The sequence below is a fragment of the Mytilus trossulus genome, chromosome 2, assembly GCF_036588685.1.
Source record: "Mytilus trossulus isolate FHL-02 chromosome 2, PNRI_Mtr1.1.1.hap1, whole genome shotgun sequence".
NCBI classification, from domain to species: domain Eukaryota; kingdom Metazoa; phylum Mollusca; class Bivalvia; order Mytilida; family Mytilidae; genus Mytilus; species Mytilus trossulus.
In genome coordinates, this window is record NC_086374.1 from 71,488,164 (window position 1) to 71,513,362 (window position 25,199).

A 25,199-nucleotide genomic window follows, 5' to 3' on the forward strand; every position below is an offset into this window, starting at 1 on the left:
TGTTTGACATAAATACTTCAGAATCCATTGACAAACTGGTGATTGCAAACACATTGATGTAAAGAGTTATCTCCCGTAACCACCACCCTTATTTTAATGGGCTACTGCAGACTACAAAAAACACAACCAGAAGCTAATAATTTTGTAGTACTTATTTATGTGGTTATATTATGAACAAAAAATATAAATGTTACTGTGGATTTATTATTATTCGTTGGATACTTATTTTTATGGCTTTCGTGGGTACACTGGTGAACCACGAAATGAAATATTCTAAAATAACAAAATTTATATAGGCTTATATGCAGACATTGGCAAACCCACAAAATTAAATATTCATGAATATGCATGTTTTACGTAATCAATGGAAAGTTGGTATCCACGAAAATAAATGAATCCACAGTATTATAATATATATAGCTATGTGCTGAAATACACAATACAATAAAACTGAAAATGAAATGTGTCAAAAAGACGACAACAATCAAAGAGCAGAAAACAATCCAAGGCCACCGATGGGTATTCAACACAGCAAGAAAATCCCCACCCAGCAGTATTTGACAAAATATGTATCCGTATAAGCTTGTAAGAAGCATTTGTTATTATTCACTGCCATGAAGAAACTTTTCCTCAATTGTCTGCAGTTAACTTACATTTTACTTTTTTATGACATTTCATATATTAAAGTTTGACTTTTATTTCAGGTACCATCTAGGATCTCTAGCATTTGGATCTCTGATAATAGCCATTGTACAGATCATTAGAGTCTTACTGGAATATGTAGATGGAAAATTAAAAGGATCTGATAACCCTGTTGCTAAATTTTTGGTGAAGTAAGTTTTTAGCTCACCTGGCCCGAAGGGCCAAGTGAGCTTTTCTCACCACTTGGCGTCCGTCGTCCGTCGTCGTCGTCGTCCGTCGTCGTCCGTCGTCGTCGTCGTTAACAATTTACATTTTGAACTTCTTCTAGAGAACCACTGAATGGAATGGAACCAAACATGGCATGAATGTTCCTTATGAGGTGCTGACCAAGTGTTGTTACTTTGTAGCCGATCCATCATCCAAGATTGCCGCCAGCGGGGGACTTAGTTTAACATAGGACACTATGGGAAATGCATACAAATGACTTCTTTTAGAGAACCACTGAATGGAATAAAACCAAACATTGCATGAATGTTCCTTATGAGGTGCTGACCAAGTGTTGTTACTTTGTTGCCGATCCATCATCCAAGATGGCCGCCAGCCGGGGACTTAGTTTAACATAGGACCCTATGGGAAATGCATACAAATGACTTCTTTTAGAGAACCACTGAATGGAATAAAACCAAACATGGCATGAATGTTCCTTATGAGGTGCTGACCAAGTGTTGTTACTTTGTAGCCGATCCGTCATCCAAGATGGCCGCCAGTGGGGGACTTTTGAATGAAATTAAACATGTTCCTTTTCTTATAAATGAGGTTGTGTTGTCACTTTTAGCCAAATTTTATATTTTTTTATATGATTTCAAAAACCCAAGTAGAATCAGGTGAGCGATACAGGCTCTTGAGAGCCTCTAGTTTTCCGTTGTTGTATATCAGAAAAGTTTTAAGATAAAAAAAAACTAGCTGGTCTACTGATTGATAGTTTTATCTTAAAAACAAAGATTCTGGGTATGAAATACATTTTTTCTACTAACAAAATATTGGTGCATCTCGTTACTATAATAGTGCATGAAATTTTTGTTGTCCTGCTGGACTTCGTTTCCCATTTTCATGCGTAATAGATCGACTTTCACTTGTCACACTTTGCCCCTATTAGACCCACTTCATCTGGTCTTGACATCATTAAAATGTAATAATTAATTGGAAATGTTAAGAATTTGTGGTTAGGTTTGTTTCTCAGATACTAGAAGATGTATGTCAGCTATCTTCCTTCCCAATTATGAACCGGCCTTTTGCAATTGCGCCGATCTGCATTTCATTTGCGCCGATTTTTGTACAGGTTAATTACAGGTGAAATCAGACCTGCCAACTATCCCGATTTTCGCGGTATCATCCCGATTTTTACCCCTCAACCCCAATCCCGATATCGGGATCGTAAAATTAGTCAAAATCCCGATTTTCAACAAATATACCCGAAAAAATTATTGTTTACTGATTTTGAAGTTTTTCTGATCAATTTAAAAAAATCAATAATTTTACCTGGGGACATATTATGACAAGTTAATGACCCTACGCTAATCAACAGTCACAACAGGTGTCATGATTAGTGGTTGTATGTAATCAGATTACCAAATGGGTCGTAACAGTCCTCACAATTAATTTGTATACAAATTTGGTCAAACAGCCTTTCAATTTTAATCAATTTATCATTCAAGCACAATTTGCAACATTTGCCGTAGTTCCACAGCAAAATCATAATTAATTGAAAGATGAGAACTGTAAAGAACTCTCAAGAAAACATCGTTTATCTTGAAATTTGTTTAATTTTTGAAATCAGACATCATGTCTGTTGATTTAAAATCGACGCCATTTGTATACACTTCTACTGTGTTACTGTATAAGCCTCCGCCGGTAAGAGCACCTCTGAATACAAAGAAAGATAACTCAAATTTTATCCATTTTCTCATTGATATTGACAAGACCATGAGTAAGACTAAATCAAAATCTGTCTTCATCCTTCTTACTTTAGGACATGTAGAGGGGGAAAAAGGGGGGGGGGTCTCTACTTTGAATCTTTTATTTTTAATGCCATTTTCTCTATTCCTAAGTTATTTTGTCAATTTTATAATTTAATAGTACAAGAATCATGCAATTAAAAGAAATCAACGAAGGCCTATAAGCTCATCATTAGTATACTAAAAGAAAAAAGAAGAGAACTTAGACTATTTTAGGAGTAAAAAACAATGCTCACAGAAAAGTCGCTAAAATTGTAACCCTTAAAAAATCTTGTCGCGCACTAAATCCCCCATGGAGATTTTCAAAAGTTGGCAGGTCTGGTGAAATGATATAAGAAGATGTGGTATGAGTGCCAATGAGACAACTCTCCATCCCAGTAATGTTATTTTCATTTATCATTAAAGACCTCTTCCGTCAGCCAGTTGTACATATGTTATGAATTGTCAATAACATGTATATAACTGTTGTCTCCTGTTTTAAATCAAGAAGTAAAAACCTAAGATAAAAGCACTTTGTTTATACTAAAATGAAGAATTAAAAATATATGCACAGCATTCAAATCCATAAAAACGGAATAAATTCAAATCATAAATCTGTTTTTGCCGAGTATGTATAGAAGGCAACACATCTAACATATTCCTTTCTTATGATTTCGTCTCTTCTATATTTGGCGTAATTGTCGATAAAGAAGGCCATCTTTTCTTTGTCTGGCATACGTTCTGGTTGGGGCATTTCTAGAGTTCGCATTTTCTCACAAGGGAGCTATTATCCAAGAATTCCACATGGTGAAGTTGAAATCATCCCTTCGTTAATTTTATGGACGCCATCACGAATTTGTTGACCGTTATGGAATGTGTACTTGTACGTTGTCTACGAATGTATGAAATTTGTCATCAGAAGGAGCGGAGCATCAGACAATGTCAAACGTGAAGAAGTCATCGATTTCATTAAGGGGAAGGACTGGTTACCCGAAACATTGGGATAGCCATTTACCAATTGCAATTTGTCTTTATACTCTGTGCTAGGCCAATTAAAAGTATGAACTTACCTGTAAATCCAATTAGGAAAAAATATATAATCGGCGCAAATGAAAAAAATGAAATCTGCGCAAATGAAAGAATGAAAATTTTCAAAATCGGCGCAAATGTCATACGCCCTTATGAACTTTGACAACTAATTTTTGAAATGGTTAGAGGATACCTTTTAAAATGCAGAATTGTACAAGGCCGTAACTTGCCTTGAGGCAAGTGAGGCAATTGCCTCACTAAAATTTCGACACTGATTTTGTTTTTATTATAAATTAAAATATGATAGTCATTTGTTGTTCTGTCTCAACCTTAATTTCTTGTCATCAATTTATTTCTTTAAATCATTCCTCCTGGATATAACTCAGCATCTGAATTGGTGATGTTTCTCGATAATATTAACCTAGTAACGATAATCAGCATGGATCTCTGGTTAAAAACAGGCTCTTGCATGCAGAAGAAGGAAAAGCGATACTGAACGTAAAGAAGGAATGATTCTAATAAACTAATTTTAAGAGTCTGAGTTATGAATATAACTTGAATAGAACTAATCCACAAACGATAAGTAGACTGACAAATCAAGTACTGGGCATCGCAACTTTAGGGGGCAGTCCTGTCTGCGTATTCATTTCTCTGTTTCACCAACTTCAATCTTTCTTTTTACAGATACATATACTAGTGAAACATATAAATAATATGAAACATGCATGGATTAGTCTTTATCCATGTTTCTTTAACGTTAAAAATTGAAAGAACATCCCATATTCTAATTTGACAATATTGAGGAACGGCCGCACCTTTTTAAAAAACGGGATTTTGTCTTTACTTATTTTTGACAACTGACTTTCGTGTCTTTATATTCGGTGTTTCGGAATCGAACACCCCCATACCTTAACCTGTAACTTTATAAATTCTGGAGCTAAAATACCACCGACTATTTCCAGAAATAATTTGAAATCACGGACCTACATGTAAACGGTGCAAACTTCATTCCAATTTCCCTGTACCCATTTCATACTTACTATTATAGATAGAATCATATATACATTCTATCCCGAGTTTGATAGAAAAGCGAGTTAAATATTTTGTAACTGCTACTGTATTACGGTGCTTACATGAAAGCTTAATTCACTTTTGCAATCAAAACGGTTACTACCGATGCTGCTACCGAATAGCTGATGGAGAAGGAATCGGAAGAAGACATCAATCATAGTGTGTGTTGATGTTAGTGGGCTACTGCTAGAAAAACAGACTGCCCTGAAACGACTGAAAATTTGAAAAAAAGCATGCATGAGTGGCGAGAAATTGTGAGGTCTTGCCATGCTCCATGATCATTGCGAAAGGATGTCAACAGACCAAATATTCTGAAACGATTTGGCGAATCCGGCCACCGAAAAATTGGCAAACTCTAGTGACACGATGTTTGTTCTATGTTCTGGCGACAGACTCAAATTGATATTCGGATGATTATCTTACATATAAATTTAAATAAAAGTGTTAGTAAAAGTCTTTAAATATGAAAAATTTGTATTAAAAATGGCCAAATGTAAAATATCGTCGATCTCTCTGGAACTGCTTAGAATGCAGGATTTTGCACCATTCATTTCATAGCCTCAAAAAATATTTGGCCTCGCTTTGCTCGGCTCAATTCTTTTGCCTCACTAAAATAATATGCCTAGTTACGGCATTGTTGTATACCCTACCAAATATATACAAATATCCTGATCATTTGTTAGTAAAAATGTCTTGAATGTGTTCAAGATTGTCATTAAAAAATATTTTTATCATATTTTCTGAAGCACTGCCCAATGGCATGAGTTAACTTGATTAATTAGTCATTTTAAACATTTATGTGTGAATCAATTTTATTGTCTGTCTGTGTATTGAATAACATACCATGCTGTAGGGTATATATTTTGACACATTTTTTTTAAATCTGAAGATATTACAATTGAAAATAGATATTAGGGATGGTTCTCACTTCCAATTTCTAATGCACAGAATTTCCTATAGTTCATTAAATTTACTGACATTGGTCTGTTATACAGAGACATACTTGAGGTTTTTTTTAATGAGATGGTAGCTATTTCTGTTTAAAGTAGTATGGTTTTAAATGAAGTTTATAAAGTAATTCGAGAGATCATACAGAAGGATTTTTTTTAGGAACTTTGTCTTTTAGCTCACCTGGACAATGGTCCATGAGAGCTGTTTTAAATACCTTCATTACACGTTGTCACATTCATTTAATAAATACATTGTTATGTCTGACTCTAAGACAATTTCCCTAATTTTTTTGTATTGATGAAAACTATAATAAAGAAGTTATGAACAGCAAAAATGTCAACATAACTGAAGTCGACAGACAGTGATTCCTTCTAGGTTGTTACATTACCAATTAATACTTTATGATTATTACTCACAGAAAAAGTCGTAAATCAAATTGAAATGGACTTCTTTGTGACATTTTACATTGAATGTGACCTTGTTTTGTTTTGAGAAACATATATGGCAGTGTCAGTGACAAATGATACGAAAATGTATTGACATGAGAAATAGATACTGAAAATTCAGAAATTATTGTCATGTTTTTATTATTGCGAAAAAATGCGACAGGGTTATAAATCGCAATAATTTTAACTTGCATTTTGAATTTTTTTATAGGAATAAACACGATTTTTCTTAATATCACAGAATTTAATAAAGGTATTTTAGCCTTAATGATAAAATCGCAATTATTTCTTAATTTACAGTGTACAGCATCAGAAATAAATCATGAATACCGAATAAAATTGTGTTAACGCATGCGAAAGAATATTTTCATTTTTTCAGTACTTTGATTTTTATTGTAGATGTATGAAGTGTTGTTTCTGGTGTTTGGAGAAGTTTTTACGTTTCCTGAACAAGAACGCATATATAATGGTATATAAGTTTGTATATGTATATTATAAGTTTTGTAATTGTTCCATGGTGTATAGCCATCATGAAAGTGAAAAAGAAAATTATACTGTAAACTTTGATATTTCAAGGGTAGTTTTATTTTCCATTGTAGGATTGGAAAATAAAAGTGTGGTGAACAAATTAGTCTATTATAAAAAAAAAAAGATCAAAATGTCATTGTCTCAATACTAAATCTTACAGCAGGACCTAAAATACATGTACCATACCTGTCAACCTGTGACGATGAAAATGCAGGTCATGACCTGCATTGAAGAATCAAATCTCAGGTCATAACGCGTACAAACTTTTTCGAGCTGAATTTCAGTATTAATGGTACATTTTCTTATTATGTATATGGAAAATACCAAAACATCAATGCATGTTCACTTGGTTAAGTCATTTTATTCTAATTAATTATTATTTCATTGCACTTTTAGAGATTTTAATAAATTTGTGTAATACAGTTTTATGTTCTTTACTTTTTGTAATTATCAGATACTAGAAATTTTTTTCAATTGTAATTTAAAATGTTTGAGACTATTGGCTCACACAGCAACTCTAAACAAAGTAGGAAATTAGACTAAGATAAAATATAGTAATACAGTTAAAGGCAGTATAAATGTAAAAAATAATTTTCAACTTTTTCTTTTTAAATTGTATAAAAGTATTAAAATAATGAAAAGTTATTTTCCAAAATGTATTTGAATTCTAATTTTTTTATCATTTTATCTTTTTCACCCATAAAACGTAAATATAAGGAATAATTTCGAATGGTGACAAATTAGGGGAAGTAACTCTAACTCTATTTGTAAACAAATGTAGAGCAGTTTATTTACGACCTAAAGCTAAGGTAATTGGTGTTAATTAACAGTGTGTTTGACACCAAAGCTGTCAAGTAAAGCCATGCACTTAATGGGTCACTTAAATTGACAGTTTACATAGCTAGATGAACTTCCTGTTCATGGAAGAATTACGAATTTGCCGGTATTTCAAAAAAATATTACTTATGAAATCAATCGCAAGGCTAAGAAATACGGGTGAAATCGGGTGATTTTCGGAATTCCCGGGTGATTTCAATGACCCGGCGGGTGTCCCGGGAGATCCCTCAGAATTGTGAAAATCTCGGGTCAGTTGACTGGTATGATGTACAAGGAACTAACAGAAAAACCAGCAATCTTTATGACCCAGCCTTTGGTTATCATAGTGAAACTATATTATTATTCAGTTTGTTGTATGAAATGTCTGAATATGACTTATTACAATTTCTGCTCAAGGTTTATTTTACTTCTTTATTTACTATTCAAGATAAAAACATAATAGTTTTGTATAGATTTTCTATTCAAGGTTGTATTTTTCATATTTTTATGTGATTGTTATGAAAGACATTTTTGTTTGACACAAAGAATATAGAATTTGTGCAGTTCAACAGTAGTTCAACATAATAAATACAAAAGAAAGCATTCAAATCTCACATTGTTAAAAAAACAAATTAGGCAATTTCTATAATTTCATATACTAACTATGTGAACAAAACTCTTCTTGCAGATAGCAGCTCATGGGAAGAACTTTTGTACATCAGCTAAAAATGCCTTTATGTTGATCATGAGGAATTGTGTCAGGTAAAGTGACCATTTTATGTTTTAAAGCAATATAATTACATTAGATGTATGTTTCATTATAATACGTTATTCTGATTGGCTACACTGCAATCTTGTGTTATTCCTTAACCAATTGCATTACACAATAAAATTTATCATTCATGATGACACAAGGTCCCACAATAAAGTGCACAGGTGAATTAAATAAAAACTTGATAAAAATCGTGTTTTCATAATCCTATAGCTAAAAAATACTTGTTTGAAATTTCATAGGCATTATTAATCTTTGTGAAATTTTTCGGCCTAATTATCATGATAATAAACAGTATTTTTGTCGAGCCTGCAACTTTTGTTGCAGAAAGCTCGACTTAGGGATAGTGATCCGGCGGCGGCGGTGTTAGCTCACTTCTTAAAAGCTTTATATTTTAGAAGGTAGAAGACCTGGATGCTTCATACTTTGTATATAGATGCCTCATGTTACGAACTTTCCATCAGTCACATGTCCAATATCCTTGACCTCATTTTCATGGTTCAGTGACTACTTGGAAAAAAAGTTGACTTTTTGTAATGTTGAATTCTCTCTTATTATAAGTAATTGGATAACTATATTTGGTATGTGCGTACCTTGCAAGGTTCTCATGCCCTACAGACAGTTTTCACTTGACCTCGACCTCATTTCATGGATCAGTGAACAAGGTTAAGTTTTGGTGGTCAGGTCCATATCTCAGATACTATAAGCAATAGGTCTAGTATATTTGGTGTATGGAAGGACTGTAAGGTGTACATGTCCAACTGGCAGGTGTCATCTGACCTTGACCTCATTTTCATGGTTCAGTGGTTATAGTTAAGTTTTTGTGTTTTGGTCTGTTTTTCTTATACTATATGCAATAGGTCTACTATATTTGGTGTATTGAATGATTGTAAGATGTACATGTCTAGCTGACAGGTGTCATCTGACCTTGACCTCATTTGCATGGTTCAGTGGTCAAAGTTAAGTTTTTGAGTTTTGGTCTATTTTTCTAATACTTTATGCATTAGGTCAACTATATTTGGTGTATGGAAATATTTTATGTTCTATATGTCTGTTACGCAGGTTTTATTTGACCTTGACCTGATTTTCCCAGTCCATTGCTAAGTGTTTGTGTTTGGTCTGTCTTTCTTAATTTATAAGCAATAAGTCAACTATATTTGTTGTATTGAAGAATTGTTAGCTGTACATGTCTGTCTGGCATGGTTCATCTGACCTTGACCTCATTTTCATGGTTCATTGATCAATATTTTGTTTTCTTGGTTAATGTTGAAATTATGTGACAGTTGTAATAAAGCTTTATATTTAGGTCTATCAACATAATATCAATGATTAGTAAAGAAGGTGAGACATTTCAGTGTGTGCACTCTTGTATTATTGTTTTCCAGGGTAGTTGTCATAGATAAAGTAACAGATTTTCTACTGTTTATAGGCAAGCTTGTAATAGTTGCTGGCTCAGGTAAGTTCTCACAAGAAAATGTTTTATTTATTTATTATGAAATTTTAAGTTTGAATAGGAGTTCGGTGACCTAAAAAAAGACGTCTCAATATCAATATACAATCCATCCATATAAAACAACCTATGCTATATATCAATGCTTTTATTCACTGAAGGGCAGAAAGGACCTTTTTTGGTACCTCTGAAATGGGCCTTTATTGCATTTTTTTTACGGGAATTCTCGATATTTGTCGAGCCTTCGACTTTAGTCGAAAAAGCGAGACTAAGCGATCCTACTTTCCGTCGGCGTCGTCGTCGGCGGCGTCCACAAATATTCACTCTGTGGTTAAAGTTTTTGAAATTTTAATAACTTTCTTAAACTATACTGGATTTCTACCAAACTTGGACAGAAGCTTGTTTATGATCATAAGCTAGTATCCGGAAGTAAATTTTGTAAAAATAAAATTCCATTTTTTCCGTATTTTACTTATAAATGGACTTAGTTTTTTCTGCGGGGAAACATTACATTCACTCTGTGGTTAAAGTTTTTAGAATTTTAATAACTTTCTTAAACTATCCTTGGTCTGAACCAAATTTTGACAGAAGCTTGTTTATGATCATAAGATAGTATCCAGAAGTAAATTTTGTAAAAAAATAAATCCATTTTTTCCGTATTTTACTTTTAAATGGACTTAGTTTTTCTGCGGGGAAACATTACATTCACTCTGTGGTTAAAGTTTTTAAAATTTTAATAACTTTCTTAAACTATCCTGGGTTTGTACCAAACTTGGACAGAAGCTTATTTATGACCATAAGATAGTATCCAGAAGTAAATATTGTAAAAAGATAACTCCATTTTTTCTGTATTTTACTTTTAAATGGACTTAAATTTTCTTCCAGTTAACATTACATACAGTCGGCAGTTTAAGTTTTCAAACATTAATTACACTCATTAACTATCCTAGATTTTTACCAAACTTGGACAGAAGCTTCTTACAATCAAAAGATAGTATCAAGAGGAATTTTTTTATTTATTTTTTTCCTCATTTTTTGTTGAGCCTGCGATTTACAGCAAAAGTAGGCGAGACACTGGGTTGCGCGGAACCCTTACAAATTTTTACATAACTTTTGGTGTACTCAACCCTTATTCTCTAAGCTCAATCAGTGGAATAGCTTTAGAAACATAGAAAATAAAATTTAAAAAAAAACATTCAGAATAACTACTAGACTGAGGGTCTGTATTTTGGTTTACAGAATAAAAAATGAAGAATAGAGAAAGATAGTGATATATTAGGATGCAAAATGGTGTAGTACTTAGATGCAACTTAGAAAGAAAAATTACCTGAAAATTTAAATTGGGTGTATACTGAAAGTTTCCTGGTTACAGAAACACAGATTACTTTACAAAATTATGCTGTATTCAAGTTTTTGTGTTTAAAAATCAGTCAAAATGAACAAAGATATTCTATTAAAAACCCTACACAAGTTGAGTGTATGATTCACTGGATGTTGAACTGTTAGAAAGACTTATTTTCTGTCAAAGTTATTGCCTTTAAGCTGTGCTTATTAGTTTTTTTCATGTATATTTTTAGCTGCCTTGTCTTTTTTCTTCTTTGATGGAAGAATAGATTTTCTAAAGACGTATACACCAACTCTTAATTTCTATGTCGTTCCTATTGTGGTAAGTTAACTTATTACTTTTAAATGTACAGTGGAACCTGTGTTATTCAACACAATTGGTGGCCAGAAACAAATCACGAAACAAATGTCAGATTAAGCAGGGTGTTGGAGTATTTAGGTTTTTCTGTAAGGATAGGCATATTTTAGGACCTAAAAATGTGTTGTTAAAGTAGGATGTTGGAATAATCATGTGTCTGATAAGGCAGGTTACACTGTATTTTCATTCTGTGATGTTACAAATTTTAGAAAGTACATTTTTACTATCAGGTCCGAGAACACAATTAATTCGTAGTGCATTTCTTTTAGAACATAAATGAAAATTTAAAAAATCCCACCTGCACTTTCTCAATGAAATTTTTACAGTGTGTTGTACTACTTTTGGGACAAATGACATTAAAATTATAGAAAACTTCATTGCCTCTAACTCAAAATATGGACAATTTTGTGTTTAGGGTGTCTTGAAATCTTTTGACAGCTTCCGAAGTGCTAATTTTTAACCTTTTTCAGCTGGACCAAATCACTACTTTCCTGTAAAATTCTGGACCCAAATTTTTTTACAGTGTAATTTCACCCCCCTACTTACAATTTGAGGCATTAAACATGGAGAAATAAATTTGGAAGGGGTATAAAAATGATTGGCAAGTAACCCACTGTTGACACTAGGGACTATATTCATGAACAACGAAAATCAAGGGACGATAATTGTGGTCTCGGACCTAATAGGATAGAAGGAGTGGACAAATCTTAAATAAATTATAACACTGCTTGCAAAGTTTCTTAACAATAGAATATATATTATAGACAATATGTTAAATTCTATACTCATCTTTGCGTGTTAAATTTGGACGTTAAAATTGAATAATTTCAACTATCAACATTTTGGGCTTTGAAAATTAAAATATTGCAAAAAAATACTTTTAAAATGCCCTAATATATCATTTATTATGTACTAAAAGCAATAGAGTACTCATTTGATTTATCAGACTTAGCATAATTATTCAAAAGTCATATTTATATCAGCCTGGGCCGAAAAATTGAGGTTTTTCAATGAAAGGGGGCCTTACATGAAGATGTAATATTTTCCAGCAATTTTAAATTTGTGAAGCTTTTTGGTTATAAATAATGCTCACATATGTATTGAATGTACTTTAAATGGAAAGAAAAGTCACAAATAACATATCATATTAGTTTAAAAGGGTCTTAAGCCAAGTAAGACTGGAAAAAAAATAAGGGTCAATTTAGGCCGTGCCACATATTTACATTAAAAAATGCATATTGAGGCTATAAGAAATAAAAAATATGTGTCTTTTTTATCATTTCTATACTCATGTGACATGATACAACAAATCTAAGGACAAAAAGGCTCTTGCAATTAACTTTTCTTACAGACAGTATGGTCTGATACAAAGATTTTTGCCTTTTTAATGAAAAACTTGAATACAATTTTAGTCTCAACAGGCTTATATTTAAACTACTTGCTATCCTACAGAAGAAAAGAAAGATATTATGTGAGATGGAACAGGTACAATAGACATTGTAAAGTGCTTTGGATACAAATTTAGTGAGGTCTTTATTGTGGACTTCAAAATTTTATGTACCAACTATATTTGTGAACAACGAAAATCAAGGGACGACAATTGTTGTTTAGGACCTAATATTTTATGTCTTAATTTGATATGAAGTGTTATTTTGTTCACTGCAAAACTAAATGAAACTGGACCGTATCAACAGCTGATTCAGATTCACCCCATGAAATGATTAACAAAAAGTAATTAAGGTATTTTACAGCCAATTTTATATTTTAAAAAATGGTTCCCTATTCTCATGAGCCCCTTTATCATCAAATTCTGGATCTGCACCTGAGTATTTTTAATACTTTTATTATTTTTTAACTCTTAAAATCTTGAGTTGTGTCAGGCCTCATTATTACCTTAAGTAAAGTAGCAGGCATATATATGTGCCACGAGTTCTTTATGAGGTGTACATTGAGATGTGATATGGCCGCATATTGAACTTTAAGTTGACAACATTGGAATCATGTGTCAAAAATAGTTTATTACATTCCAACTGATTAGTTGGTTCAATCGGCATAGCCAAAAACATTCTTTTTTAAATTAAGCTAGTAATAGCAAGATTGTTTGGTATTTTTCTATCATTTTAGCTGATAACAGTCATTAATTTGTCACAGTTATTTTTCTCTCATTTTAGCTGATAGCAGTCATTTGTTACAGTTATTTTTTGATCATTTTAGCTGATAACAGTAATTTGTTATAGTTATTTTTTGTCTCATTTTAGCTGATAACAGTTGGATCATATGTTATAGCCAGTTGTTTCTTCAGTGTTTATGACATGGCAGTGGATACACTTTTCCTTTGTTTTTGTAAGTTATATTATATGTTAAATTTGATGGATCCATATTATGTGGAATGCCTATAAATATCCACTGGTTTTAATGTATCAAGGTAATTAGTACCTAATGTTTGCCATGATTATGTTTTAACAGCAATATCCTAATTTCTTATACTTGCAAAAATACTTTAATCAGCAGATTTTAGCAAATGCTGCTTACAGCATTTAATAATAATAAAGCTTAAATTGGTGACTAAGGGGTAGGATTGAAGAATGCCACCTCGAAGAAACAAAGATATTTTGTATGATTTTTTTTCTTAAGACCTTAGATGCTGATACTGTATTGTGACAATGGTTGTATCCAACATAGACGACGAAACTTGGTGAATACACTGAAAACACTAAGCTTAGTTAAGGGTATACAGTTTGGCAGTTAACAATTTATCAATTTGGCAAAATCATTTTTATTTTTTTGTTCATCAGTTCGTTAGATCCTCTGTCCTGCTTCAGGTTAAAGTATTTGGTCATTGTTGTTTTTGATGAAGTTGAAGTCCAATCAACTTTAAAATTAGAACACATGTTCCCTATGATATAATCTTTCAAATTTTAATGCCATATTAGAGTTCAATTTCACAATCCACTGAACATAAAAAATTATTTATAAATGTAACTGTAATATACAAATATTATTATAATATATAACAACAAACCAGAATAAAAAAACTATACTGATTTGTACCACTACAATATGATAGTTATTACTGTGAGGTTGAATTCTCTGTCATTTATTTATTATCAACCTAATTAGTAACTTGTCTCAGAAAAAAATTATATCTGAACATTAACCTCTTTCAGGTATAGAGATATGTTGGGTTTTTTTTCTGAGACAAGTGCTTGTAACCATCCACCAAAACTTGTGGTCATCTGATGTTCAGTACGTCTGTACTACTTTGATTTTTTATTGAGACAAGTGCTTGTAACCATCCAAAAAAACTTGTGGTCATCTGATGTTCAGTACTTCTGTACTACTTTGATTTTTTATTGAGACAAGTGCTTGTAACCATCCAAAAAAACTTGTGGTCATCTGATGTTTAGTACGTCTGTACTACTTTGATTTTTTCTGAGACAAGTGCTTGTAACCATCCACAAAGACTTGCGGTCATCTGATGTTTAGTACGTCTGTACTACTTTGATTTTTTTCTGAGACAAGTGCTTGTAACCATCCACAAAAACTTGCGGTCATCTGATGTTCAGTACGTCTGTACTACTTTGATTTTTTTATGAGACAAGTGCTTGTAACCATCCACAAAAACTTGCGTTCATCTGATGTTTAGTACGTCTGTACTACTTTGATTTTTTTCTGAGACAATTGCTTGTAACCATCCACAAAAACTTGCGGTCATCTGATGTTCAGTACGTCTGTACTACTTTGATTTTTTTATGAGACAAGTGCTTGTAACCATCCACAAAAACTTGCGGTCATCTGATGTTTAGTACGTCTGTACTACTTTGATTTTTTTCTGAGACAAGTGCTTGTAACCATCCACAAAGACTTGTGGTCATCTGATGTTCAGTACGTCTGTACTACTTTGATTTTTTCTGAGACAAGTGCTTGTAACCATCCACAAAGACTTGCGGTCATCTGATGTTTAGTACTTCAGTACTTTGATCATACTTCTTAGCCTTTCAGTAATTGATGGTTTAAATCATATATTGTTCTATAGCAGGTGTTCCATATGTAGTTCCCGATTCCCTATTTAATTTGTAATAAGACAGTTATTCCCTATTAGATTTGTAACAAAGACATGATTCCCTTATAAATTTGTATCAAAGACAGTGATTCCCTATAAAGTTTGTAACAAAGACCGGTTATATAGGTCGTTTTGTGTTATTTATGAATCTGTCTGTCTTAAATAAATGATCTGGAATTAACTAGTTTTTCTATAAAAAGAAATCAAACTCTATTATCCTTCGGTTTAAAAAATATTACTTTTGATTCAAGTCGATTTTGTGTGTCCAAATATACATCTTTGTATATATATAAAAACTAATTTTGCTGATGAAATCGTTTTTTTCTTCTTTTTTTTTTCTTGCATAGAATTATTCCTACTGATAAAACTTTTTTCATTCACAGTACAGTAGTTGGTTTCTTACGAAAATCCCAATTAACTGTAAGAAGAAATCTTGTAACCAATCTAATTAAGGATGTTTGCCACTCTGTTTCAAACTAACAAGCTATCTAAAAGACTGTTATAAATTAATAGTATAGAAATAAAATAGATGAAAAAGATGAAGGAGGTCCAGATATAAGCTGTTGAAAACAAATGATTCTCAGTAGACTTTTCTTTACATCAACTATAAAAAATAACGAGGAGTTTATAGGAAAGGGAGAGTCACACAATTAGAATTATGCAACAGATTTTACCATAGAACATTTAAATGAGATATAAAAAACAAACAACACAAGACATGAAGTGTAAAGTATTTTCTAATAAACAAAATGCTTTTCTGGTAATAGAAACAAAATGAAAAGAATCCAACGTATAAATTACGCCTTAATAACTATAGATATTTGCATCATGAAATATAAAATAATGGAAATTAGTCATCGAAAAAAATTGACTTGTTATTAATTATGTACTTTTTTTTAGTGGAAGATTTGGAAAGAAATGATGGAACTGAAGCGAAACCTTACTATATGGGAAAAGAACTGATGAAAATTTTAGGCAAGAAGAATACAAAGCCAAAAATATCGAAAAAGGAGAAAGACGAAGATTACTAATTAAATTCACCATTGCATCTTATAATCTGTGATAGGACTAATACCGTACAATCATCTATATAATTACAACAGTCACATGACTTATTAAGCGGTTACACGTTAACGCTGTCTCTATTGTACATAACTGTGTTATAGAAAATATTATATAAACAGATGTTATGCTATTCTATGAAATTTAATCACTAAGAATATTTATATATCTTTAATTTATTTATCAGTATTAAAATTATGTATATATTGTAAATTCTTAAATTAAGGTGATTGTTTAAAAAAGACATTTTTTTTCCTATGATGTATATTTCTATTAAAATGTTTCCAAGAGTTGTACGTATGAATAAATTTTGTATTTCAATCAATATTTGACCATTTTCAATACATGCATTCTCTAATTTGATGCAATAAATTTTGAATGTTTGACAGAAAGTCACATACCAAAACATGTTACATCACAAACGAAAAGTCACAATTACGTTTTTAGATTTTTTTTCTTTAAATAAGAAATTGATTATCTTTTAAAATATTTTTGTATTTTTCTTAAATGTTATATATAAAGCAGCTTTATAAACAAATGAAGAATTTGAATTTTAACTTAAATGGATTCATTGGTTCCAAGAAGTATATCTTTTGAAAATTATAAAATTTTATAAATTTTCATTAATCACAACTTATGCAACTACAACTTCACTCATCAAAATGTTAAACAATACAAACAAGAAACTTATTTCCCTTTTTTTCAAAGACACTTTGGTTTACAATAGATATCTGTTTGGTATGACACTACAACAACACATGAAAAAATGTGAAACAATTCAAACAAGAAACCTGTTTCGCCTTTATTTCATAGACTGCCTTTGGTTGAAGTAAGATATCTGGTAGATATGACTCTACAACACAAGTCTAAATGTGAACTTGAAACTTGAATGAGTTTTACTATAGAATTCTGGTTAATATGCATCATCATCATCATCATACTCTACAACTGTGTATGACTATAGATATAGATATCTGGTTGGTGTAGTTCTATAACAACACATGACAAAATGTGAAACAATTCAAACAAGAAACATATTTCATCTTTATATTTTAAAGGAATTTAAGTTTCAGTAGTTATCTAGTTGATATCACTACACCAACACATGACAAAATGTGAAACAATTTATAGGCACTTTGGTTTACAACTTATATCTGGTAGATATGACACTACAACAACACATGACAAAATGTGAAACAATTCAAACAAGAAACATATTTCATCTTATTTTAAAGGAATTTAGGTTTCAATAGTTATCTGGTTGATATCACTACACCAACACATGACAAAATGTGAAACAATTTATAGGCACTTTGGTTTACAACTTATATCTAGTAGATATGACACTACAACAACACATGACAAAATGTGAAACAATTCAAACAAGAAATGTATTTGATCACAATTCAAAGGCACTTTGGTTTACAACTTATATCTGGTAGATATGACACTACAACAACACATGATAAAATGTGAAACAATTCAAACAAGAAACGTATTTGACCACAATTCAAAGGCACTTTGGTTTACAACTTATATCTGGTAGATATGACACTACAACAACACATGACAAAATGTGAAACAATTCAAACAAGAAACGTATTTGACCGCAATTCAAAGGCACTTCGGTTTACAATTTATATCTGGTAGATATGACACTACAACAACACATGACAAAATGTGAAACAATTCAAACAAGAAACGTATTTGACCACAATTCAAAGGCACTTTGGTTTACAACTTATATCTGGTAGATATGACACTACAACAACACATGACAAAATGTGAAACAATTCAAACAAGAAACGTATTTAACCACAATTCAAAGACACTTTGGTTTACAACTTATATCTGGTAGATATGACACTACAACAACACATGACAAAATGTGAAACAATTCAAACAAGAAACGTATTTGACCACAATTCAAAGGCACTTTGGTTTACAACTTATATCTGGTAGATATGACACTACAACAACGCATGACAAAATGGATAACAATTCAAAGGCACTTTGGTTTACAACTTATATCTGGTAAATATGACACTACAACAACACATGACAAAATGTGAAACAATTCAAACAAGAAACGTATTTGACCACAATTCAAAGGCACTTTGGTTTACAACTTATATCTGGTAGATATGACACTACAACACATGACCAAATGTGAAATCATTTAAACAAGAAACATATTTCATCTTCTTTTAAAGACACCTTTGTTTACAATTTTGATATCTAGTTGATATGGGCCATATGGCACTACAACTAATTGGCAATTTTATAATTAGTATAAAATGAGGAGATGTGATATGATTGCCAATGTGACAGTATACCTTTCCACCATAGTTCAAATGACAAGAATATATATACTGTGGATTCATTATTATTCTTTGGATACCAATTTTCCTGGGTTTCATGGATACAGGTGAACCACAAATTCAAATGTTCAACCAATAGCATATCTTTTATAGGCTTTGTATTAAGAGATTGGCAAAACCATGAAATTAAATATCCACGAATATGAAAGTTTTCAGCAATCCATGAAAATTGATACCCAAGAAAAAAATGAATCTACAGTAAGCAATAATGGGTCAATTATTAAGAGATATTTTTATACCATGTACTTTATATAAACACAAAGAGATGTGGTTTTATTACCAAAGAGACCTATTAATCTTCAACCTACAGAGAGCATTTGAAATCTGATCCTTATTCTTTACTAACTTAAATTAAGAAAGATCTTTCAATTGTTGGATCGATTTATCCTGTGCTATCAATATCTAATTGTTTTAATTCTAGTTAATAACATTATAGGTCATTCATTCCCTTTTGTGTAAGGTACATTAGGTGCTTTTATACAGGAAAATTCTGTGCTTTTGTACAGGAAAATTAGATGCTTTTGTACAGGAAAATTGGGTGCTTTTGTACAGGAAAATTCTGTGCTTTTGTACAGGAAAAGTCGGTGCTTTTGTACAGGAAAATTCTGTGCTTTTGTACAGGAAAAGTCGGTGCTTTTGTACAGTGAATAATTCAGCAGCCATGTTTCTTAGCTTATATAGACAAAATTGAACCAAACTGGCTTCTAATAGTGAATTATTATTATGTACACTATTTCACTTTTATTAATAATTGAACAATAAAAACATTTTCTAAATCTTGTAGCTTATTCCCCTTTAAGACCATATGATGACCTCTAGTTGTCATGTTTTGGTTAATTTGTGTTCTTGGTTATTTTCTAGGAGAAATTTTAATAATAAATCTGGCATGATTAAAATTTCTATTTTGAAAATTTAAAAACAGTCATTTGTCATGTTTTTGATATTGTCTTGCCTTTTCAGAGAATACAGAAAATCATTAAAATGAATTATGAGTAACATTTTGGCCTTCCAGTGAATAAAGAAAATCATTAAAATGAGTTATGAGCAATATTTTCCCCTTTCATGCAGAGAATGAAGAAAATCATTAAAATAAATTATGAGCAATTTTTTCCCCATTCATGCAGTGAATGAAGAAAATCATTAAAATGAATTACGAGCAATATCTTATTTAACAATATTGTACTATATCAAAGTCATATAATGGATAATTCACTCTATCAAATTTTACAAGAACTTCTCTACCTAAATTGTAAGCCTGTGGTTCATTGACTGATTTTTTTGCAAAGATGACATCAGTAAATGTCTAAGATTAGGTCAGTCAATAATGGTTTACAGTCAAATGGTTTTAACCCTTTCCTCTATATAGCTATAATGACACCTTTTGACGCCACCCATTTTACTCCATGACGCCTGTGTAGTGCCTCAGTTGAAACATCTTGCCTGTATCATGGCACCAGTGATCAATTGTGAATGTCTTACCACATTCCTGGGTTTGTGCAGGCTTAGTACATCAATACTATAAAACCTTAAGGAATTATTTTATCAAGTCTTTTATGTATTTCTAAATGTCAGCTTCCTGAATTGAACTCTCAATAAATCAAAAAGTGAAAATAAAAAAGGAATGTCCATAAATCTTGAAAATAGATGATATTTAGCCAAGACAGTTTATTATTTTACCTTGATAAACAATCACAAGGGGAGAACAAAAATTGTGCTGAATAATATACAATTACTATAAATGTAAAGTATCTATTTTTTTTATGTAAAAATCGTCAGTGGACTCCTCATTAAAGTTATTGCACTTTTTACCTTATTTTTTGTGTTTTTGTTTTATTTCTTAAAAAATATAATAGATAGAAATTTAAGTAAGATAAAATGATCAGCAAGGCAAGTCATGTAGTTCTCTGAATTTTATGACATCTTTACACTAAATCCATTGGAGGTGAAATGATTAATAATTTAGTCTTAGATTCATGCTTTTTTTTATGCCCCACCTAGGATAGTAGAGGGGCATATGTTTTCTGGTCTGTACGTCTGTCCGTTCGTCCCACCTCAGGTTAAAGTTTTTGGTCAAGGTAGTTTTTGATGAAGTTGAAGTCCAATCAACTTTAAACTTAGTAAACATGTTCCACATGATATTATCTTTCTAATCTTAATGCCAAATTAAAGTTTTGACCCCAATTTCATGGTCCACTGAACATAGAAAATGATAGTGCGAAGTTCTGTTTAAAGTTTTTGGTCAAGATAGTTTTTGATGAAGTTAAAGTCCAATCAACTTGAAACTTAGTACACATATTCCCTATGATATGATCTTTCTAATTTAAATGCCAAATTAAAGTTTTGACCCCAATTTCAAGGTCCACTGAACATGGAAATTGATAGTGCAAGTGGGGCATCCGTGTACTATGGACACAATCTTGTTATCAGTTTAATGGCTTTGAACAAGCTGTCAGTAACTGAGAGTAGTCATAGATCTGTACTTAGTGTCTTTTTGTTGTTGGGATGTATAAGTACCCATTCACTCTGTGTTCTTGTCAAATGTATTTCTATCTGATGAGTTCAGCCTTTTTCAACTGATTTTTATAGTTTGTTCTTTTGTTGTACTATTACACAACTGTCCTAGCTTAAGGGAGAGTAAAGATCCTTCTAGCATGTTTAATACTGCCACATTCTTTATGTTTGTGTCTGTGCCAAGTCAGGAGCCTGTAATTCAGTGATTGTTGTTTGTTGCTGTATTACATATTTGTTTTTTCGTTCAATTTTTGGTTTATTAATTAGGCTGTTAGTTTTCACGTTTCAATTGTTTTCCATTTGTAATTTCAGGCCTTTTAATTTATAGCTGACTATGCATTATTGGCTTTGCTTATTGATAAAGGCTGTAAAGTGTATAAATATAGTTGTTAATTTCTGTGTTGTTTGGTCTCTTTTGGAGAGTTGTTCCATTGGCAATCTTTTTTTATAAGATCTACAATTAAAACAATTTGGAAGATCATGCAATGTTTTTGCCCATTAATAATGGCAATTTTAACCATTTGTTTTGGTATTTTGCTTTAAAAGATGAACATTATAAGTGATAAATAGACACGTTCAATCACAAAAATTATCACAAGCAAGGCATGATCTACTTACAAGTCAAATTTGCAGATATAGTTAGTTGCTGAGACAAACTCTTTTTAAAGAGTGATTGCCCTAAAATGAGTATTTTTGTGTTTTGTGAAGAAGAAAAAATAAACACATTTAAACATTAATGATCAGCAATACAAAATCAACAAAACAGAGATTTTTATGATGAATTCTAGTCTACAAAGTTTAAGAATGTCCTATGTAAAACATGCACATTGATCAAGGTGAATGTAACAGGCTATATAAAGCCTCTAGTTTGAACTAATAGAGGGATAAAAGATACCAGAGGGACAGTCAAACTCATAAATTGAAAATAAACTGACAACACCATGGCTAAAAATGAAAAAGACAAACATACAAACAATAGTAAACATGACGCACAATGGAAACCTAAAGAATAAGCAACACGAACCCAACCAAAAACTAGGGGTGATCTCAGGTGCTCCAAAAGGGTAAGCAGATCCTGCTGCACCTGTGGTACTTGTTGTGTTGTGTCTTTGATAACAAATCCGTTAAATAGTCTTATTCAAAAGGTCACATTCATGAAAAGGGAAAGGGATTGTAGTTACGTTGTAAAGAACATATTGGATATCATTTGTGAAACGGTTATTCCATAATGGTCAACCAATTCGTGATGGCTTCCATAAAATTTACAAAGGAATGATTATAACTTCACCATTTGGAACTAATGGATTAAAAGCTACCTTGAGAGCAGCAACCCTCTATTAAGAAAATCATGATAGGAAAAGCAAATCATGAGTTATAACATCCCCCCCTTGAGTATAAGCCTGCTAAAGATTTCATGGAGGATAATAAGAATTTTTCAAAGAAGTGGTAGTATGCATAACAACAAAAAGTTGAAAATAAAAAATTTAATAAGTGAATAACATTTCCTTAAATAAAATATAATCACACAAATAAAAAAAAATGATTCAAAATAACAATGCTTGGAAAAATAACATGAAAACAAGAATGTGTCCATAGTACATGGATGCCCCACTCGCACTATCATTTTCCATGTTCAGTGGACCATGAAATTTGGAGAAAATCTCTAATTTGGCATTTAAAGTAGAAACATCATCATCAGTGGAGAACATTTGAGCTAAAAAAAAATGGACAATTGAGCGCAAAAGCAGAACCCATTTGAGCGCCAAAATTTTAACCCATTTTAGCGAAAATTAAAATTGTTTAAGCCCATTGTAGTGAAATAATTTTAACCCATTTTAGTAAATAAATAATATATAATAAATCATAAAATGTTTAATAGACTCAAGACAGCACAATATAACATGTGTCCCTTACAATACAGCACTTATGTTAAAAGTCTGTTCTAGTCTGGAATTTATAACCTAAAGAACATATGTAATGGGTCTAGATATAGCCCCTGTACAATTATGTTCATAGAATTGCATTAGGAACTGTTCTTTCTCTTGATATTTTCTTGATTGCAGTGCACTTTCCTATATACTTCGATCTTTATATATGTTGTTGTTTGTAATGAGTTATCAAAAATACAGGTGAGCGGATTAATCCGGTGCTTAAATGGGTTCAATGTTGGCGCTCAAATGTCCCCTAGTATTTGATTTTTTTCGCTCAAATGTCCTGCACCCATATCATAGGGAACATGTGTACTACACTTAAAGTTGATTGGACTTCAACTACATCAAAAACTATACTTTGACCAAAAACTTTAACCTGAAGTGGGACAAGGGACGGACAAATGAACGGACAAACAGACAGATGAATGGACCCATACCAGAAAACATAATGCACCTCTTCTAGTCTTCTATCGTAGGTGGGGCATAAAAATATCATATAATATACATAAATTCATGTATCAAATCTAGTTTTGCAAAATTAATTAGAAAACTTGGTCTACAATAAATTTGTTGGACGGATGACAACTGTATCTCATAAGACTTCCTGTCTATGACAGGTGTATAAAGATAAAAATCGCTAATTAATAAGAGGAATGAAGGATATTTATTCCCACAAGTCTTATGATACTGAAATAACCAATCAATAATTTCCTTGAACTAAAGTTTCTAAGAGTCTGTGTCCCTCACCTTGTTGAAGAAAAAAAAATATTGAACAGGTCAAATAATTGTTAACTCAATTAATTTTAGGGGGAACAAATTTTTTTTCTATTGTTTCTCAATTTCAAAAGGTCATCTTTAAATGTTTTTCAATAAATGAGGACAAAACTTGGTTTAATAATTCTGAATTTTGTCAATTAAATAATAAACCAAACTTTTAACATTATTAAGCATTACTAACTAAGCATCCTGCAGGTGTTCAATTCAATTCAATTCAAAGCTTTATTTATAGTCGGCATGTCATATAACAAATAAACATAAGCTCTCTGAGCTTTTATAACCGACAAACGCATACATTTACATAACAATAATACACAATACAAATATTAAAACATAAAAGACATAGAACATACATTTCATTTCATCCAAAATGGCTATCAGAATACTGGTATTCTACTTGTATTTGTATTGTGTATTTACTTAAGTCCTGAAAACTCCATAAAAAATAAACTTTTGGACTAATTGGCAGATTGATAGACATACATGACTAAAAAACATAATGCTTGTATTATAGACAGGGCCTAATAAGGATACTTAAGTGATGGGAAAAGGACTGACCAGCTAAAAAGTGGACGGAATACTTTATTGTAGCAGTTATAAATAAACATGATTGTCAATTACAAAATATTTACGATGACTATTGAATATTTGTTACACATTTCTGAAAAATTTGAAATTATGACATAAACATTTGCAAACACTTCACTTTTCTATTTTTTTGCAAGGGTCCTTCACCTTGTTAACAAATTTCTGCCTAATATTCATTTCTATATATATTTATAATTGTTTGATTCATGTCTAATTTTGGAAGAAAAACATGTATCGCTAATGTCGCAAGTTTAAAATAGAGAAACTCTTAAATGATTATTTTCTTAAAGTTAATCCTCCCAAGTTCAGAAACATTGTTACTAAACCTGTGAAAGATTTTGAGTTGATAAATTTAGTTTTAAAGTGATTTGTCTTTGCTATAATATAAAACTTATTGGATTATAACAATGTACAATTATTAGTACCAAAGAAAGACAATTCATATAATAATATTTATCACAGATAATATATGTCTATATGTTTAA

General features: G+C 31.5%; 1 protein-coding gene across 3 annotated transcripts in view; it reads left to right on the forward strand.

Moving 5' to 3' along the window:
- Nucleotides 1-16,847, forward strand: part of LOC134707919 (choline transporter-like protein 2) — an 80,784-nt gene extending 63,937 nt beyond the window's left edge. For all 3 annotated transcript variants that reach the window (XM_063568083.1, XM_063568084.1, XM_063568082.1), the window contains exons 17-23: nt 705-833; nt 6,533-6,602; nt 8,166-8,239; nt 9,635-9,705; nt 11,277-11,365; nt 13,660-13,744; nt 16,365-16,847. In XM_063568083.1, coding sequence (XP_063424153.1) covers nt 705-833; nt 6,533-6,602; nt 8,166-8,239; nt 9,635-9,705; nt 11,277-11,365; nt 13,660-13,744; nt 16,365-16,495 — 649 coding nt within the window. In that variant the 3' untranslated portion in view covers nt 16,496-16,847. The remainder of the gene's footprint in view (nt 1-704; nt 834-6,532; nt 6,603-8,165; nt 8,240-9,634; nt 9,706-11,276; nt 11,366-13,659; nt 13,745-16,364) is intronic.
- The last annotated feature ends 8,352 nt before the right edge of the window (nt 16,848-25,199 follow it).